Source organism: Cyrtonyx montezumae, unplaced genomic scaffold, assembly GCF_038088225.1.
Source record: "Cyrtonyx montezumae isolate F1298 unplaced genomic scaffold, pur_monq_1.0 scaffold_29, whole genome shotgun sequence".
NCBI classification, from domain to species: domain Eukaryota; kingdom Metazoa; phylum Chordata; class Aves; order Galliformes; family Odontophoridae; genus Cyrtonyx; species Cyrtonyx montezumae.
In genome coordinates, this window is record NW_027072033.1 from 11,745,229 (window position 1) to 11,765,322 (window position 20,094).

The following is a 20,094-nucleotide window of genomic DNA, read 5'->3' on the forward strand; positions in this document are numbered from 1 at the left end:
ATCTGAGAATGTGCTGTATTGTAGTTTCCATGGAAATTACAGGCATTACTTTCAGCTCAACCTATGTAGTTTTTTTCTTTAATGTGTAGTTTGAAGGGAGCTTGAAGTTTTCCATACTGTGATTTTTTGACTTGCAAATTTTAGTTTAACCAGTGTCCTAAACTGACTTAACATGTGACTTTGTGAAAGACAGATTTGTTACAGTATTTGCACAGATGTCAAATCTCTGCTGCTAACAGCTAGTTCCATTGTTGTTCTGTTTCAGTAAATGGGGATATGAAGAATTGCCTTAAGCACTTTAGATTTTTTTAGTCTTTTTTGAGCTAGCATCAGTTTTGACTTGAGTACCAATATATCAGCGATACAGTTGATGCACTGTTTGTACAAAGAATATTCACAATGTTTGTTAAGAGCTTGCTCTGCTGCTAAAGGCACACAGCCTTAGGAGTTTCTTTTTGCCAGAGGCAGCTTCAGGGATTGGAGGGGTGGTTCTTTGTCAGGGATTGTCCTTTGTCTGACGCAGTAATACATACTGCTGGTGAACCCAGTTCTGAGCCTCCCTGCTCTGGAGCCAGAGACTGGTGGCAAGTTGGGAGAGATCTTCTAAATGACCAAAATGAGATTTTACTAGTACTTGCTTAACCTGTTACTGGTAATATTTCAGAGTGAAGTTAACTTCAGCATAACTTGTAAGGAAGTGGAGGTTTCCCTTAAATGGATATAGTGGAAGGTTATCTTCATTTCAGTGAAAAGCAGCATGAACTTGGGAAAGGAGATTGCAGAAAGGATGATGTAAAAAGCATCTGGGTGATAGGTGCTCCTTCAAATACCAAATAGAGACGGCAGAGTGGGACATGTCTTTTTTTCTTCATTGCTTTTTCCCCGCAACGAGCGGCATGAAGCTATTACACGAGTTCTCCTTCGCTGCTTCTCACATTCTGACAGCGGAGGTAGGCGTGCACTGCAGGTCACAGTTTGCTCCCACGGGGCGGGCCAAGCTGCTCCGTCAGACCTCATCCCATCTGCCATCATGCTTCGTCCCATCCCTCGGCAGCCCCCTGCAAGCAGACCTGCTGCCGCCCGCTGGAGGCAGGGCGCCTGCTGCTGTCTCACGCATGTATGTGTTGCAAGCATTGTGTATTAGTAAATAAAGCCGAGGGCTGATGCATATTCCTTGCCCTGTGGCACGCTGCCTTCATTGCTGCGCGGGCGCGCTGGAGCTGCGAAAGAATGGAGAGAGAGAAGCGGCGGAAGGGGGAGGGGCGGGGGAGGAAGAGGGAGGAAGGGGGAGGAAGGGGGAGAGGCGGGGCGGGGGGGGAGGGGGCGGGGCGAGGGGGGAAGGGGGAAAAAGGGGCGGAAGGAAGGGGGTGGGGAGCTCTTGCGCCTCCGCGCCGGGGCGGGCGCCCATGCGCACAGCCTGCGGCGCAGGTAAGGGTGGCCCATCCCCGCGCGGCGCCTGGCGTTCCGTCCGCCCCGGCGCTGAAGGCCGAACGGCGCTTCCGCCACGCGTTTCCCCGCAGGCTGGCGGCGGGGAAGATGAGAGGTGGCGGTGTTGGCGCGCGGCCCCGGGACCGATGCAGAAGGTCAATAAGAACGTGGTGCTGGCTGTGCTGAGCCTGGCCAGCCTGGTGTTCCTCCTCTTCCAGCTGTACTACTACAAGTTCTACCTGTCGCAGAAGGTAAAACAACGCGTCCGCCTTGGGCTGCTTTCCTGCGGTCCGTGATTGTGAACGAGGCTGCAGGTGATGTTCCTTGTATCGTCGTTGAAGGCTGAGCCACTGACTGCCGTGTCTTCACGGAGTAAATGTTCCCTTGCAGCGCGAAGTCTTTAGGCTTGCCTCTGTTGTCCTACTGCTTTGCCCCCCGAGTGCTTGCCTAGCGCTGCCTGCGGTTGCCAACCAGCTGCTTTACGCTCACTGACGTCTGCTCACAGTCTTGAGACCCGATTCTGCAATCCTTGCAGTCCCCGCGGCTTTGCTGACAACATACTGCTCTGGAGCAGCAGGTCTCGATCTCTATTCCAGTACTGTAGTTAGGTCGCTGTAGGCATGACCGCATCTATAATTATAAAGTGCTAACTGCATAAAAGCCCCTAAAAATATTGTTAAGAAGTCATAAACAGCTATTCAGCTGAAATTTATTTATCTTTCTTTGTTTTTATAGAATGGAGCAGTTTTTTCAAAAGCCAGAGGAGGCCAGGCTGGCCAAGACAGCACTAGATGGGTATGTGCATTACTGACTGCATGGTTCCTTTGCAGATCTCAGAGAACTTGTGCAGAATTGCACACTTAAGGTCTAGTTCTCTTGCCTCTTCACTGAGGGTTAAGAACTTAATGATGTTTTGTTTGCTGAGTGAAATGGTTACATGTTTCATAACTGCTCAAGATGGAGTTGAGACAAGTTACAGCTTAGCAACCTTTGCCTATGTGGTCCTGTGTGGCATTATACTCAAAAGCCAATCTCTCTGACAGAAGTTTTCATGTAGGCTTTCATGTACTTTCAGACAGAGTATCAAGAAGACTCACTTTTTGCCTGTAGCTTGTTCCATAGTGTCCTGGTAGAAGAGTCAGCTGCAGGTCACAGGGTAGTACTTCCCTGCTTGCTGCCCTGGCTTAGCCAGCTGCGAAGTGGCATTACCTGGTTCATAAAGATTTTCCCAAGCAGCAAAATCATACGTTTTAGCATTTACTGGTTGCCGTATTCCAGCATTCAGGAAAAGTGTTATGAGTGCCCCTGCATACTCAAAATTGGATGTTTTTGTTATGTTTTACCTAAGAGTTACAGGATTTGTTGCAACTGGAATTGGTCCTCGGAAATCAAAAACTCAGTCAGTTGAATACATATCTGTACGTGGTATATCTAAGTACAGATACTCAGGTACTTGTAGTTTGTAGTTGTTTACAGAAGTCTTTCACTGACAGATCACCTCCTGCAAGAGCAGCACAGGTGATTTAAGGAGAAGGCATGCTGGGAACTGATTGCCCTTTGCTTTGGATGCAGTATGATAATGCTGCTAGTTAGCAAAATAGCAGTTTAAGTGCCTTGTTTCTGCTGAGCAAAAGAAATGGTGTTCTTTTTAAGAACTGTACTTGGAAATAATCCAGACCAGCTGTTCCGTGGACTGCTTGTTGGCACTGAGACTCACTGTTCTTGGAGTTGGCATCCTCTTTAGAGTCACTAATGTGGTGTTAGGTGATGAAGTCAGGGGTAAGCTTCTAGTCTGCCAGTCTGTAAGCAGAATTCTCATTAGCTCTAACTTGATATTACTGGGTTATTAGTAAGTAATTAGTAATGCTCCTGTTTTCTTTCCATTCTTCTGAGTCCCTGCGTGATGAGTCCGAACTACTTAATGTGAATGAATTTCTGCTTGACACAATGATCATCTCTTCCTACTGATTAAGTTCCAATTAGAAACACCTGTTTCGGTGGAGAAGTAATAAGAAAAAAAAGTCAATATCTTTGCAGAGATTTGTTTCCTGTTCATCAGTCTGATCTGCTTGTTATGATTATAGAAATAACGTTAGCACATTGCTTGCCTTTTGGCTCAGTATCACTGAAATCACAAAGAGAGTGACTATACTCTGCTTGTAGAGTGCATGTAGTGTGCTGCTCTCTTACTTATATCTGTTGATCCATATTCTGTCTTCACTCATGTTCTTCCACTTCTCTGAAGCCAGAATCCTGTACCAGAGTTGGAAATTGTCACATGAGATGTGTTTGGATGGATTCAGCAAGTTGATTGTAAGAATATTAGTGCTTGAGTTGGAAGACCAGGGTCAGTTTGCTGGACTAGTAATTGAGCAGCAGGCTGTTGTTTTCCCTTATCATGCCTCATCTAGAAACCTTGAGATATAACAGACATAAAGCCTAGCAGTGCTGTTATAATCATTTTTTTTCTTTTTACTGCTTTGAACTGTGTTTTCCATTATGAAATTTAATTCTTGTAGTTAAACAATTTTAACAGCGGTTGCAGCTGTGATTGCTGTAAATTGTCCCTGTGCCATGGACATTTAAATGTACTTGATCAAAATTATCCTTTGAATCAAGTTGGTAAACCATCTCACCATGCCTTCTTGGTATATCTTTTACCTCTTTAGGCAGTGTGGCCATGGCAGAATGCCCTGGATTCTTCCTACCTCCTTGCCAAATCACTGTGCATGTTAGGCATCATGCATAGTTAGTGTTGCTGACAGTGTGGATCGTGTGAAGCAGCTTCCTTACTAGTGGTGTGAGTGACAGCAGATACTCCACACTGTTCTAAAATTTATTGTATTTCTCAGAATTCATCATAGCATTAAAATAAATCATAGCTGACTTTATCTCTCAGGAAAAGCCATGGATGTAAGAATTGCATTTCCTAAGGATGTTTTATGATTAGAGTAAGTTTATTCTTTCTGTTTATTTCACCAGCAGGCTAAGCTAAGACTATCACTTTTTTTTTTTTTGAAAGACAGTGGTTGATTTGTATTTGTGTACAAAGATTTAAGCTCTGAGGATTCATACGTGTCATTATTATTATTATTATTAGAGTCATAGAATCATAGAGGTTGGAAGGGACCTCTAGAGTTCGAGTCCAACCCCCTGCCAAAGCAGGTTCCCTACACCAGGTCACACAGGTAGGCATCCAGGCAGGTCCTGAATATCTCCAGAGAAGGAGACTCCACAACCCCCCCATGCAGCTGTGCCAGTGCTCCGTCACCCTCACCGTAAAGAAGTTCTTGTGCACATTTGTGTGGAACCTCCTGTGCTGCAGTTTCTGTCCGTTCCCCCTTGTCCTGTCTCCACACACTGCTGAAAAGAGTCTGGCCTCGCCACTTTGTCCCCCACACCTCAGATATTTATAAACCTGAATCAGGTCCCCTCTCAGTCCTCTTTTCTCAAGGCTAAACAGACCCAGTTCACTTAGCCTTTCTTCATAGGGGAGATCCTCCAGGCCCTTCACCATCTTTGTGGCCCTCCACTGGACTCTTTCCAAGAGATCCCTGTCTTTCTTATACTGGGGAGCCCAGAGCTGGACACAGTGCTCCAGATGAGGCCTCATCAAGGCAGAGTAGAGGGGGAGGATCACCTCCCTTGACCTGCTGGCCACACTCTTTTTAATGCATCCCAGAATGCCATTGGCCCTCTTGGACACCAGGGCACACTGCTGGCTCATGGTCAACCTGTCGTCCACCAGGACACCCAGATCCCTCTGTGCAGAGCTCCTCTCCAGCAGCTCATCCCCCAGCCTGTACTGGTGCATGCAATTATTCCTCCCTAGGTGCAATACTCTGCACTTGCTTTTGTTAAATTTCATCAGGTTTCTGACTGCCCAGCTCTCCAGCCTGTCCAGGTCTTGCTGAATGGCTGCACAGCCTTCAGGCGTGTCAGCCAATCCTCCCAGCTTCATATCCTCAGCAACCTTGCTCATCAATCCCCTCATCAAGGTCATTGATGAAGATGTTGAACAAGACTGGACCCAGGACAGGCCCCTGGGGGACACTGCTGGTTACAGATCTCAAACCGGACTCTGCACCACCAGTGACAACCCTCTGCACTCTGCCAGTTCTCAACACACTTCACTGTCCACTCATATATCCCATACATCTTAGCTTTGTTATAAAGATGTCATGGGGGACAGTATCAAATGCCTTACAGAAATCAAGGTAGAGGTATTATTTATTATTTATTGTTACTTGTTACTTGCTGGAGCCCTTCCTCTTTTTTTTTTCTTTTTGGTTTAGAGTGACTGCATTGTGCAGTCAGTGTTTGCATAAAACTTTACATGAAGGAATAGTACTATACTAGTGAACTGAAAATGTGTTTGCCTGGATCTTTTTAATGATTCAGTAAGGACTGTAAAGTTTTCTTCTTTCTCCCATTTGCCATTCTATTTTATGGTTGCTGGTATTTTTTTTTCAACAGAGACCTCTGCTCCTTCTTTCCAGTAGAGGTCTCTATTGAATCTAAGATGTAAAGCATTAACAGACAGGAGAGGTCTATCTTGTCTTCATGAAGAATCTGCCACAACCAATTTTCTGCACATGAAGTCCAGGCAATTTGTGTGAGTTTGCTTTTCAATATTTAGAATCACAGACGTAGATGTGAGTTCAGCACTTTCTGCAGAGTTGAGCCAGCCAGATCTGGTTGCTTCAGCCTTATGCCACCAAAGCATTCAATAGCTCTAAGAATAGAGATATTGTGACCTTTCTGGGCATCTGATCATATTCTAGGAAAAAATTCTGCTAACATCTGTCCACTTGTACCAGGTGCCTCTCAACCAATTCTGCTAACATCTGTACACTAGTACCAGGTGCCTCTCAACCAGCCAGAGTGGCAGCTCTGAGAAGAACTTGGTTTCATCCTCCCTGTACCTCCCCTTTATGCTGTTAAAGGCAGAACTAGACCTCCAGATTCTGTCTTACTAGATCTGGATAAACCCAACTGTCTTTGGCACACTGTAGGCTGCCCTTGTTTTCCATTAGAATACTTAGGTGCTTTTCTGCAGTTTCTCATCTTCAGCTGCCCCAGTCTTTCCTATTGGGTGGAGCTCACCCATCCCAGATGCCAGGCCTTGTCTTTGCCTAGATTGTCCTTGTTGTGCTTCCTGTCACCATCAATAGGAGTCACTGGACCCTTTCTTGATAGTCCTGCCTTCCAGCATACTGAATGATTTTCTAGTTTAGTGTAGTCTACTCAGATTGCTGAGAACACACTCCTTGCTATTGTAGAGATTTATTAATAAGTTACAAAACAGTGCTGACTAGGAGTGAACCCTGCTGAGATGCCAGTAGTGATTAGTGGTTGGTAGGGCATAGTACAGCTGATCCAGAGGTGTGTGCCTGCTGGTCAGCTGGTTCTCCATACACTCGTGCACTTATCCAGTCCATATCTCTTCACTTGAGGTTCAGGGATACTGTGTGGGAGTAAGTCAACAGACTTCCCTAAAATAAGGGTGTGAACAGCACCCATTACTATTCCCTTGCTCACAGAGCTAATTATTTCTTCCAAGGCAGTAAGGTCACTAGGTACAGTTTCACTTGGCTGACTTTCTCAGTCACGTTTTTGCCATTTGTATGCTTACATGTGAAATTACAGAGGCTTTTGCTCCAGACGCTTGTTGGGGATTGAGATAAAGCTGACCAGAGTTCCCCAGGTCCTCCTTTCTGAAATTAGCCTGGAATTTGCCCCTTTCTAGACTCAAAATATAACACAGCAGCTACAGAAAGACATCAGCCAGTTCCCTCTGCACCCATATGTGCTTTCCACCTACTCCTGTGATCTGTTAGTTTATTTAAGTGCTTTCCAACTTGATCTGAAAGTGGAAAGAATCTAGAGCTTAATTTAGAGCTTATACTAGATTGCAGCACTCTGAAGCACTTTATCTTCTGGAAATTTCTAAGTGAATACAAAAGACTTTTCCTCTAGTCTTAGAGATAGTGGAGTGCTTGAGAGAAGACTGCTCTTCTTAAAGAAGAAATTTCAGTTTCTGCAATTGCTTATGGAGGCAAAGGCACACTTAGAACATGTATTGGGAGATAAGATTTTCTTTTATCATTTGATCCAGAGTTAATGTGTTGACTTGTGTACCATTACAAATGATGTTTCTAACTTCTAGTTTTTTCTTCTGTCTAACAGCACGTGGTTAGGAAGTTCCTAGGCTTAATATCTAGTCACAATATACCAGTGTATTTGATCGATCCTTTAATTCTGGGACTTATCGATAAAGACATTGAACAGATAAGAAGTTCTGATGGCCCTAGTCCAGAATGCAAGTACTTCTGTGCTCCAAGAGACTTCACTACATTTGCGCTACTGGACAAAGCATGGAAACATGAAGTAAATTTCTTCTCTTCATCTCTTATCTTGTGTTCTAATGTGTTTAACTGTTCTATGATTTTGTGTCATAGTCCTTTCATGTTTGTATTAAGGACATAGAATTTGTTGTAAACCTGGTAAGAGTAAAGGTAGAAGAATCTGAAGTAAAAGGTATTCAGGCACTAGGCTGTGAGGTTTTAGAAACATGTAGAAACATGCAAGTTGTTGAAAGAGAATAGCAACCCTGACTCTGAAGAAAGTCACATAATTGACTTGCAAATAGGTATTAAGAGTCCTTCCTTATAATAAAAGGCTCTTGAGAAGCTGTCCACAGTATTTGGAAGCAATTGTTATAAGGTGCCATCCCCAAAAAGTAAAAAAGTTGATATTTTAAAATAGAAGGGGAAATCTTCAAGCCTGTTATGTACATATAGCCTTAATAAATGTTTAATCTGGGGATCTGTTGAGAAAATGCAAGTATTGATGTGACAGGGCTGGAAAGATTATGATAATCTGCTTATTTACATTTCTTTTAGTGCATCTGTGTACTTACACCATTTTGTTTTGTCACTTAGTATAGTAGCACCTGCTGTTTTTCTTCAGTAGTCTGAGATTTTAAAGTGGATGTGTTTAAAAGTGGAGATGTAGTAGGAGATGAAGGACAAAATTAAATTAACTTCCGCATTTGAGGCATCTGGAAGTACATAAACTATACAAACTAGGGCTGCTGTTTATAAATGTCTTTTTTTTCTTTTCCTTTTCACATTCACATCCCTGTCCACATCCCCATCAAGAAATATTAAAATGTTCTGTAGCTTTTTTACAGAAACAGTCCTAACCAAGTGAAGAGTGGTGGTGCTCTGGAGTTGATCAGAAGATTTAACCATAGCGGTTAAGAAATCAAAAGAACTGAGAATAACAACATAAAGCAGAACAGTAATAGAACTGCATCTCCCCATTCCTTGGTAGTTTATTGTTACTCTCTGTCCTATGTGGAGGAGTAACTGAAAGGGATTGTCAGATGCTGATTGGTTCTTACTGGGCAGAAAATCATACTTATTTATTTATTTATTTATTTTTAATGAAAATAGGAAAGTCAGTGGCTTAACATTAATATATTTAAAAATTTGAAATCTGTTGATAGCTGCCTATGCACATGAATGCTTTTATTACTGCAATGAATACAGCTTTTAATTACAGCATAGATTGTGGATTACAACTCATATTATTTGTGTAGAGTTTCTGCAAAGAGTTATTGATGCTACAAAATGCACAGTGTTTACTTCGTGGCTTTATTGACAATTAGCTGGTCAAAATTTAAGAAAATGAAACATAGCACTGGAATTGGTTTAGGTTCCTAATGTTTAAGTTGTGACGTACTGTTGAGTAGTTGATGCTTAAATGTGTTTAGAGAATGAGAATTGGGATTAATGTCAGTTTTTAAACTTCAGCATTCAGTTTTGGTTTAGCTTCTGTCTCTCTTTCTGTCTTTTCCTCTCTCCCATTTTTAGGTGGGACTTTTTAGAAATGCTGAGAAGATAGGGTTCCAGTGGCTAAAGGTTCTAAATAAGGACCCTCGCTTGGATGGGATGGATGACCTGTCTGGGACTGAAATTCCCTTGCACTACATTTTTAAACTAGCATCTCATGCCATTCACCTGGTGGTGTTCTATGAGAGGAGTGGTAATTTCCTTTGGCATGGCCCCCTAAGGCTCAAGCAACATATGGACAGAAAATCTGTGCCTTTCCGGAAATTGGATTTTGGTCGCTACCCTGGAGCATACGAAAAGTGAGTTCACAACAAAGGAGGCAAAAGGCTGTAGCATCATTTCCAAAATAATTTCTTTCTCTTGTATATAAACTTGACCTTTTCTATAAATTCTGACATGAATATTTTAGCTCTTGGAGTGCCTGTAAGATAAATTTATGAAGGTAAATCCAGTTCTGGTTGTTGAAAACAAGAGTTTCTCATCATTTACAAATGAGAAATGAGAGAAGTAAAGTTAAAATAGCTGGAGATGTAGTAATAACTGATACATGTTTGGTGTTCTTCCTACAGTCATATTTATCCAAAAGTTTCATACAGATTTTGAACATAGTTGAAAATGAAAGGCAACACAAATCTGTTTAGGAATAATTTCAATGACTATTGTTAAAAAATGTGAATGAAGAGAAGTCATGTTTATATCATGCAAACAAGTAGCAACATATACTTTTTAACCCACATGTGTAAAGTGCTGCTTCAACTCCTTATTTGTGTAAATATTTGAATTGATGGTATTATTTCTCCTTAGTCTTATGCTTAAACTTTGCATCACATTGGTAAAGTTAAAGAAAATGTCTGCCTTTTGTTACAGCGCTTTCAATAGCAATGTTTCAGAAAATACAGATGATGCCAAATCTTGTCATGGTTCTCAAAGCCAGGCATGTACAACTATGCTTTGAGAGCAATATTCTTTATGGCATGTGTTCGTATCATACTAAAACAGGCGGATGTTTCACAGGTCAGAATAAATCTATTCATGTTTTTTCCTTAAAGCCAAGTCTACTTTTGCTTCCTTTTAAAACATGGAAGCTATATGGACTGTGTTCCTAAACATTTAGAAATGACTATGTAAGCTGTTAAATATCACTTTACAGACTTTAAGTCAAGACTTACTGGTTTTCAAATTTTAAAGGTGAATAGCCTCTGTGGACATGTTGAAATTTGACTCTAAAACTGTATCCCATATTTAGACAACCAAATAAATAACCCGAATTTTCAAGAGCATTGAATAGCAAATCTGAACAAAATTAGCATAAGTTAAGAGTCAGTGAAGGAAATGCTGATATGAAAAAGTAAGTGTGGGCTTACAGGCACAGAATTTCTTTTTAAATGAAATTTGGAAGAGTATGAGAGTGTGTTGAAGCTTTTGTCCCTCCTCTTAAATCATTTTGGGTTTGTTTAGACAGAGGCGTCACTGACAGTAGTATGTTTGAAGTTTTCAAGTAGTGCTGGAGGACAAAATGGCTTGTTTGTAGAGGAGTTGAGCAGAGTAACCTATTATCTTTCTTTCCATGCAGGCCTGAACTTCTGCTTGTTTCTATTGATGATTTAAAAGTTCAAATTCCAAAAAATCCATCCAGTTTTCTAGAAGAGATGTCACACTCTAGATTTCTTGAATGTAGGTACAGAGAAGCTCGGGCTTTCTTTCAGGTTAGTGGTAATCAGTTAGCATTTCTGAGAAGTAATGCACATTTTCACCAGTTGACCCAAACCAGTTCATCACTTTTTTATTTGAATGCAACCTTTCACATGCATAGTGCTAACTATAGAACTCAGACTTTAGTAAATAGCAACTTTAGCTGTAGAATCATGATTCTTTTTTTTGACTTGTGAGTGTCTTTTTCTGTTTTCTATGGATATGGAAAGATGGGATAACTAACGTCTCCATAGTTTTATCATAATCTTACTGTTAAACAGATTTCATGAGTTGTTTTGCATCTTTGTAGTCTAAAATTTTACTTACGGCATTTCTCAAGGTTCTGGGTAATCCTTATTTTTATGTTCATTTGAGCCATGTATTGCAATTCTACATTCCCAGTTCTGATTTCCAATTCTCTGGAACCTCTAGGCAGTAACTGTCACACATAGAGAAAATGGGCTTGGGGAAGTATATTGAACTTCAATACTGAAATTAAGCAACTGGCTTCTATTTGGAGACTTCTTCAAGTGTCTGTCGCCCAGGAGATCATAGTGATGCCAGTTGTTGACTGATCAGTGAATTGTTCCCATGTTTGATTTGGGAACGTTTGCTCATGCTGCCTCCCTAGTTTTGGCTTTTCTTTACAGTTGTTACTGAGCTGTTGGCACAGTTTTCTATTCACGTTGCTACAGTTATGTAGCAAAAGTTCTCAACATCCAACTGTAGCACTTGGTGGCGCCAAATAAATTTCTGTTGTGCTCAGAAGCAATTACATCCCTGCTTTCCCCTAGACTATGGGTATTGGCTTAACTGTGAGCAGAGTTAGGAACTGTGTGCTGTTGCCACGTATCTTTGTCTAATTATATATAGTCTTGTTCTATTTTTCTGTGACCTTACATTACACTACTTTGTCAAAAATTAATATTGACATTTCATGGTTGAAATTTGACTTGTGATTCTAGTACACGTTCTCAAACTGAACTATGTGTGTGAGGACAGATAATGCCCAGATATTATTTAAATACATTTTCAGAGGTCATTTTTTCCTGGGATGCTGAAAAATGAGTGAAGTTTGCTCTCTTGTAACAGCTTAATTTTGCATTCCAGCTATACCCTGATGATGCCTCTATTGATGCAGTAGAATTCAGAAAAAGAGCAAAATCCTTGCTCCATCTGGCTGCCCTGACACTGAATAACTTGGGAGTAAAGTTCTGGCTGAGCAGTGGAACGTGCCTTGGTAAAACCTTTTTAATTAAGCTGAAATTTTTTAAATATCTTCTGTTGCATTTGTTATGTCACCTGAGGTTAGCAGCTGGAAGGTTGTATCTGTGAAGTCTGAAGCATATGTTCTGTGTTAGCTTGATTAAAATAAGGCCTTTTTCTCCTAACCACATGGTTTATCTTGAAGTACTTGAGCCTTGGAGATGATGAGTATATTCCAAGTAAAGTGTTAAACGTTGGCAGCTTCTGTGTTGTGTTGGTCTTCGCTTGGAAAGTAACTGCAAGTTCTCTTAAGTTGTGTGGCTTATAACTTGTTAAGTGCTGGCTGGAGGATATAATGATGAACATTTTTTTGATGTTCTTATAGACTCTCGTGTAATTTTTTTTCCCATGCTTTTTGATGTTTATCATTGGCCTTTTATTACTATTCAATATTTATTTATATATTTTAAAACACAGTCTTTTAATAAAAAATTAAACTAGTCGAGCAGGCACTACACAATTTTAATTCTGTTGGAAGTTGAAATAAGTATCTTATTACTGGTGAAGATTCTTTCCTTATTGAAATTTGCACATGTGAGTTATCACAACCTAAGTCACCTTCAGTTTTTTTAGTCCTAGAGAATATCATTTTTTGAAGGACCAGTTACCAAAATTGTGTTAATGAAACAAACAGAAGAATGTCCCTGTTAATGTCTTAGTGTTTTGCAGTAGTGCTTCAAATGTATTTCAGATAATCATAGAAAACTATAAGCATGGCTGCTGTTAATTTCTTATTAGATTTGGACTCAGATAAAGAATATATTTTCCAGGAAGACATTTAGAACAGGAAGCTGAAGATGTTCTCATTCTAAGACTAAGTACTTTCTCATTCCTGACTTTATGGAGAAAGGAAGTGACTGAGTCCATTAGTCCTCCTATTTAGTGATTAGTTCTCTTCAGTGTGATTCTTTTGTTACTAGATAAAGCAGAAGTCTTGTTTATGGCCTCATTTGAGGGTTTCAGGCTGCTTACTTTTTGACAGGTCATTTTTGTACTGCCTTTGTTTTACAACATATTTCTCATGCTCCAAAGTTAACTAATTCTTTTTTTTTTTTTCTCAGGATGGTATAGACAGTGCAGTGTCATTCCTTACAGCAAAGATGTGGACCTGGGGATCTTTATAAGGGACTACAAAGCTGATATCATTCCAGCCTTTCAGAAAGCAGGATTGCCATTAAAGCACAAATTTGGCAAGGTACCCAGATAAGGAAGAATTAATGTGTCTTTCTGTAGTTAAGCAAGTTTGAGTACTGCTGCAGTTCATTTACATAGAATTGGATAGCTGAACTCTCCTCCTGCAGTCTTTCTCTTAAATGTTTTACCTAAACATACAGACTCACTGATTTTTTTTGTGTTTTTGTGTAAGAAAACCCCACTCTTAATGATTTCAGTCTTGTTTGAGGAGTCTGAAATTCGTGCAGAAGAAATTTTACAAAGTTCTAGAGGAGTCTAATCTGTCAGTGCTTCTTGAGAAACTTAAGATAGAATTTAATATTTGATATTGGATGTGGCTGTACAAGAGGATTGGCAACAGCTCTGACATTATCTGCATCCTTGTGTGCAAAGATAGTGGAAAGGGAAGGATTGCTTGGGGTAGGTGCTGGGCTAGTCCATTTTCAGCTTATGTGTGGACCTTTGATATTTTTTTTTCTGATTCTAGAGTGGAATGTAGGGGCTAGAAGAAAGAAATAGAAGCACAGAAATACAAAGGTTCAGACATAGTTAAGTTATTATTGCTGGTTCTAGGGAGGTTTTTTAGTTGAGAAAGCTGTTATCATAGGTGTTAAATGAAGGTACTTACTAATCACTTGTTTATTCACTGATATTATTCTGCTCTTTTATTTAAGCCTTTTAGCAAATTGCACTTTCAGTTGTTAGCAGTTTCTGTATGGATTGCAGTGGGCTGTTGTGTGACCTGGGTGAGGATAGCTGGAAGCCTTAAGCAAGCCATTTTTTATTCTTGGTGCAGAGCAAATGCAGCTGTAAAAGTTGTTTTGTTGTAGCTTCAAGTGAACAGTACTTTTAGAGCTAACAGGAGTTTCATTTGGCTAGCCATACTGGTTTGAACTGGAATAGAGTTTAAGAATAAATTTATTTACTATTTACTAAGAATAAATTTATTCTTAGTATCTGGCATGGTGCTGTGTTTTGGATTTGCAATCAAAACAGTGTTGAAGACATCCCAGTATTTTATCTGGTGCTTATCAGTGCTTATACAGCATCAAGGCCTTTTCTGTTTCTTCTGCTAGCAGGTATTGCACAAAAATGTGAAGAGGACAGAGGCAAATGCAGAGAAACTGATCAAAGGGATATTTCATAAAGAAAGTTGGGATAGAGAAGAAAAAAGGGAAGGGTGTTCAGAATTATGACATCTATCTTCCCAAGTATCTGTTATGTGTAGTGAAGCCCTGCTTTCCTGGAATTGCCAGAACACCTGACTCCCAATGGGAAGTAATGAACTAATCCCTTATTTTGCTGTGCCTGAGTATGCAGCTTCTGCTTTATCCATTACTGTCTTTACTTGACCCACAAGTTTTATTGCTTTTCCTTTCACTCACCTTTTCCTGCTCCTCTGTCCTACTGGTAGTGAGAGGGAAGGTGACTGAGCAGGAGTGCAATGCTTATCAGCCTACTGGGGTTAACTCAACACAGGCACTTCTAAAATCCTTGTTTTAAAAACCTGCCATAATACCTTTTCTCCTGAAAGAGCTATATTTAAAAATAGAGTAGCAGACTTCATTGCAAGGAAAGGACATCAGTATCCACTTTTGTCTGTTTTACTGTAAGCATCTAAATGGAAAATGGTTTGCTTTAGATTTGTGCCTTTCTTCACGCTGTAATTTTGAGTTCTACTGGAAAAACTGCTGGAGTTCTGGCTTACTTGCCTATGCAGAATGATATTACAGTTCATCGTTGAACAGATAGCTCTATGTTCACTTTATGGCAGAAGGCAAGAAAATAGTGACAGAGCTTTGGGGAGGAAAAGAGAAGACAGTTCTACTGAGGTGTAGAAATTTTTTTTTTCAAGGCGCCAAAAAAAGAAATTGCTGAGTTACTATTTTCTGCACTTACTCTGGATCGTTGAAGTAAATCTGTTCCTTGAAGCCTGCTGGCTTATGTGTTATGAGTGCATATAGTCTGTATTTCTGTCCTGCAGGTGGAAGACAGTTTGGAACTCTCTTTCCAGGGAGATGATGATGTGAAACTTGATATTTTTTTCTTCTATGAAGAAGATGACCACATATGGAATGGAGGAACTCAGGCGAAGTCGGGAAAGAAATTCAAGTATGAACTGAATTTGTACCTCTAATAGGAAAGAAACTGAACAACTTAGGTTTTAGTCTTAGCATTCCATATTATGTGTTTTTATTTGGCAGAGTGTGCTCTTTGAGTATCATAGGAGTTTTTCTATTTTGAGACTACAAAAGTGAGAAGAGAAGAGTACTATGCCTTACTAGAGGTGTGCTGGGCCTGTGAAATGCTAGTTTTCTTGTGAAATTTGGGACAATACTGTCACGTCATGTATGAGGTAAATGCTGTCTGGAGTGTGCAAGCTCTAACTTAAAGAGTGAAGATGAGGAAAAAAGTCCAAAACTTTTTTTTGCTGGACAAACATGTTTAGTGAAAAACAAGTCCTTAAGCATCTGTCCTGATGAGTGTTATGCCAGAAAGCCTCAGTTGTCCTTCCAAAGTAAACTCCATAGGTTTGGATGTTGTGGTAATGATTTGGAATGTTTCACTCACGTGTTGTGGCATGTCTGCATTGCTGTCACAACACGAACTATTATTGCAGACCTTCTTGTTATTTATGTTCTAAGAATTGGATTTTAAATAGAATACTACATTTCTTTCTTAATTCTTTTCAGTGTTAAAACAGAAAATAAGTTCAACTTAATTAAGCTTCTTAATCTCTTGAACCAACTGAATAAAAGTTTTGATACTTAGATTTCTTGTCATTACCCATCTCATCCCAGAGATACTTACAGACTACTTGAAAGTCTTGCTGACTTGCATAGGATTTTTCCTGAACTGCATTTGCTTACCATTAGCTAATAGCAACTTAGTGAATGCTGTCATCCAGACAGTAATAGTGTGTGACTCGTTGCTGTAGATTTATTTGTTCTGAAACTATAAACCAAGATTGAGAAAGATGCCTTGACAGGCAGAGTCAAAAGGTACCCTTAAAAATAGACCACATTAAGAATTACTGGAATGTTCCTGCACAGGGAATGTAGTATGTTTCGTCGAATACGGACAACAGTTTTGAGGGTGTCCAGAGCAAGTATAGAGTTAGTTCTTTCTGTACAAAGTTATGAAGGATTTTTTTTGAAGGATTTTTCAGGCAGCTGAGCAGAAAGTTATTTTTTTCTGTACATGTGGTGTGACGAAACGTTTCATATCTGTTTCCATTCCAGTCAAGTTGACATTCTCTTTCAGAATTGCATTTCAGTAGCAGACTTCAGGACATACAATTTTGCTTAGCCCTCAGACTTTCAAAATTTTGAGACTAGCTGAATTAGAGAGGTCAATCCAAAGTAAAGTGATTGTTTGGTCATGTTGAATCTGAAGTGTCACCTGCTGTTCATTTGTATCAGAGAGACTGATTGCTGCTGGATCCAGCACACCACAGATCTGCGAGGCGGCTCGATTAATAGATACTTACGTTTTTAATAAATGAAGGGTAGAACAGTTTTGTTTGATTTTTTCAAAAATCTATTTTTGCCAATGTATTTTCTATTTATCTTGCTAAATAAAAGTAGAAGAATGGAAGTATTTCTCATTTTGTCTAGAAGATACTTTTCAGTAGCCATTTTTTCCCTACTTCCTTGGCAAGTGGTTTTCCAAACCATACAAGTCTTGCTATATGGTTTGCACCTTTATTTACACAAATACTCTCGCAACATTGCAGAGGCAGGCAAAATTAGAATTTCCCCATAACTGTGTCTTTGAGGTAACAATAACTGAAACCTCTTTGTTTTAAATTTGTGCTAGCTAGTGTCATTCTTAGCACAGAGTATGCATTTACAAAAACTTATCCTGTTAATAATTTCTATACTATATGCATTAATTCTTGAAATAAGTTAATTCTGTAATTGCTTAATGTGGAGGGTTTTCTGTAAGGATAAAATCTTCTCAGATTGATGAGACTAAAACTGGAAGAAGAAACAATGATCAGTACATGTGCACAAAAGCACCTGGCCCTGTCAGAGCCACTTGGAATTGCTGAACAATGAATAAGGATCCTGGTGGTGGGAAACCTCAATGAAACTAATACTTTTCATTGAGGAATGCAAACATTTGATTTTACTAATAGTTACATAATTTGATGGAGTTTCTAACTCCGTTTGAATTTGCAGATTAGATAGTTTAATTTAAAAGATCTGTTCATTTTCTGTGAAGTTCATTCTTTGGAGGATATATTATTTCAGTTGTTTGCTGATGGCATCCATGCATAAGTGAAAGCTCACTACAATTCAGCTTGATAGGTGAATGATTTCCAGGGTTAATAAGAAGTAAATCTCTTCTTGATGATTATAGACCGACTAATAAAAGTTCTTTACCTTGTTTTCCCCTTGGTAGCTTGTATTTTTTTCTCTTTTTACTTCTGTTTAAAGTTAAATGTCAGTCTCTGGTTATAAATTCAAAAGTGCTTGATTGCTCTTTTTCACCTCCGTTTAAAGCATGAAAGCAAGGTTTTATTTTCTGAAATTGCTAGCTCTGCTCTTAGAAATAATATTGTCTTTGTACTTTTTAGGAACTTGCCAGCTTTTTAATTTGTGAAAATGCACAAATCTTTTAGCTCTGTTCTCAAAAGTACTAACTGTTTTCATTTATATTTTAACCTGTGAAAATAATGTTTAGAACACTTCTTTTTTTTTTTTCTTCCCTCTGGAAGGCTTAAGAAGGAGGAATGATCCTCTGCAGGAATGGTGCATAGATTTCAGTTAAACATACAGGGCTCCTACAGGATGTCATTCTGAGCAAGCTGAAATTCACCTGTGAATTTCCAGTAGTATTAGTGTACCTCTAGGTGGGGCTTACATTGAGCCCTCTGCAGAAAAGGACAGGTACGAAACAAGCTGGGTATGGTAGATTAATATATTAATCTAATATAATAATTTAAATGGGTCAAAGGGGTTTCAGAAAGTACAGTGTGGCAGCTGTATCTTAATTCTTTGCAGCTGCTCCAGGTTTTGCACTGTGTTTAAGCAGGGTTACGGAAGGCAAATGGAATGCTTTGTTTCATGAGATTGAAGAAAGATAAAAACTTTCTTATAAAAAATTAGATGTTTGATTTCCATGCCTGACTCACAATAAAGTCTTTCATGCTGCATTTGAAATCCTCCTTTCCCAAAATGTATCAAATCTCTTGACATCCTTCAAACAAGGTAGCTTAATTTCACTTTGTAAGTGGAAAAGTAGAGATGGACTAATTTTTTTTTATGTGGAAGAATAGTAAGCACCAGTAGAATTAGAAATGCTCCTCCTTGGGAATATATGGCAAATGTTAACCAGCTACTGTTGGTAACAGCTCTGTCTAGTCAGTAAATAATGCTTCACAGATTGGAAACTGTGAAATAAGGAAAAAAAAAGTTTGTGAATTTAACTTGTCCACTCTCTGTACTTACTTGCTTTCTCAGTGTGCTAAGCATGTCTTCTGGTAATGACCATGTCATTTTTTGTGGTGCAGGTATCTCTTCCCAAAGTTCACTCTGTGCTGGACTGAATTTGTAGAACTCAGGGTACGTGTACCCTGTGAAACCCTGCAGTACATTGAAGCCAACTATGGCCCAGACTGGAAGACTCCTGTCAAGACATGGGACTGGAAGAACTCACCTTCCAATGTGCACTACAATGGTGTCTGGCCTGTTGATGAATGGGATGAAGTCATTCAAATCTACTGACCACCTCTTTGAATGCAGAAAGCATCTGGTATCCTTGAAATTGACAATTTGTAATTTCCTGTCTCTCAAAGGCATCCAGACCTATTAGTTTTGTAAGTTCTCATCTGTTTCCTAAAGAGACATTTTCCATTTTTTGCTTAGCAGGTAATTTTTACATGTTCATTGTGATTTGTCCAGTTAGTTAAAGATTAAAGGCAGACTATGGAAACTGATGAGAAGAATGAAAGAAAGTAATGGCATACAAAATCTTGCAGCAAATGTATGGGCTGTTGTCTGTTAAAGCAAAACCAAAGGCCAGGTTCCTTGACTTTCTGAGGATCATCAAAACCTTGTGACTGTTCATTTCTCAAGGAGATAGGATGAGAAATCCTAAAGATATTCTTGTGGCTTTTTTTCTGAGGTGCTGTCAGTGATTTTTGGGCTGGTTCAGGCTGGTTCTGTGACAATTGGAGTGAGGGACCCATGGACCCACACCCTGGGGAAGAGGGAAAGTGAAAACGGAGAAGAGAGATGGGCCTAAAAGCAAAACAACAGCAATGATATGAGGAGGAAAGATAATTAGTAAATAAGATATTGGAAAGCAAAATAACACAATATAATACGATGTTATTGGAATTAAAGCTAATAAATAAATAAAATGAGCATGAGAGATTGTCTAATAAACTGAAGGCCTTATGCTAAATGCTGAAAGCAAGACAGCAGTAAGCACCCGCTGCTGGGTTGATCTGAAGGAAAGAGAGTGTCCCGTGACACACAAACAGTTTTTATCTTTCTCTCTGAGAGGAAAAATGTAGAAATACAAAGCAATGCAAAGTCCTCTGGGGAACGTAGTTCTTCTCTTCTGAGACAGGTACACCTGTAGCTATCAATGATCCACGGAGCTGGAGCATTAACTCTTTAACCCTCACTGCACTACATGATGTTATGATGAGGAATACCAATAC

The 20,094-nt window shown here is 39.6% G+C and overlaps 1 protein-coding gene across 1 annotated transcript; it reads left to right on the forward strand.

The window, feature by feature from the left end:
* The first annotated feature begins 1,537 nt into the window (after window positions 1-1,537).
* Window positions 1,538-19,539, forward strand: FKTN (fukutin). The gene is made up of 9 exons (XM_065740749.1): window positions 1,538-1,679; window positions 2,164-2,223; window positions 7,618-7,818; window positions 9,309-9,586; window positions 10,861-10,993; window positions 12,090-12,219; window positions 13,307-13,440; window positions 15,403-15,530; window positions 18,937-19,539. The coding sequence occupies exons 1-9, from the start codon at window positions 1,575-1,577 to the stop codon at window positions 19,148-19,150; spliced, it is 1,383 nt and encodes a 460-aa protein (XP_065596821.1). The 5' UTR covers window positions 1,538-1,574; the 3' UTR covers window positions 19,151-19,539.
* The last annotated feature ends 555 nt before the right edge of the window (window positions 19,540-20,094 follow it).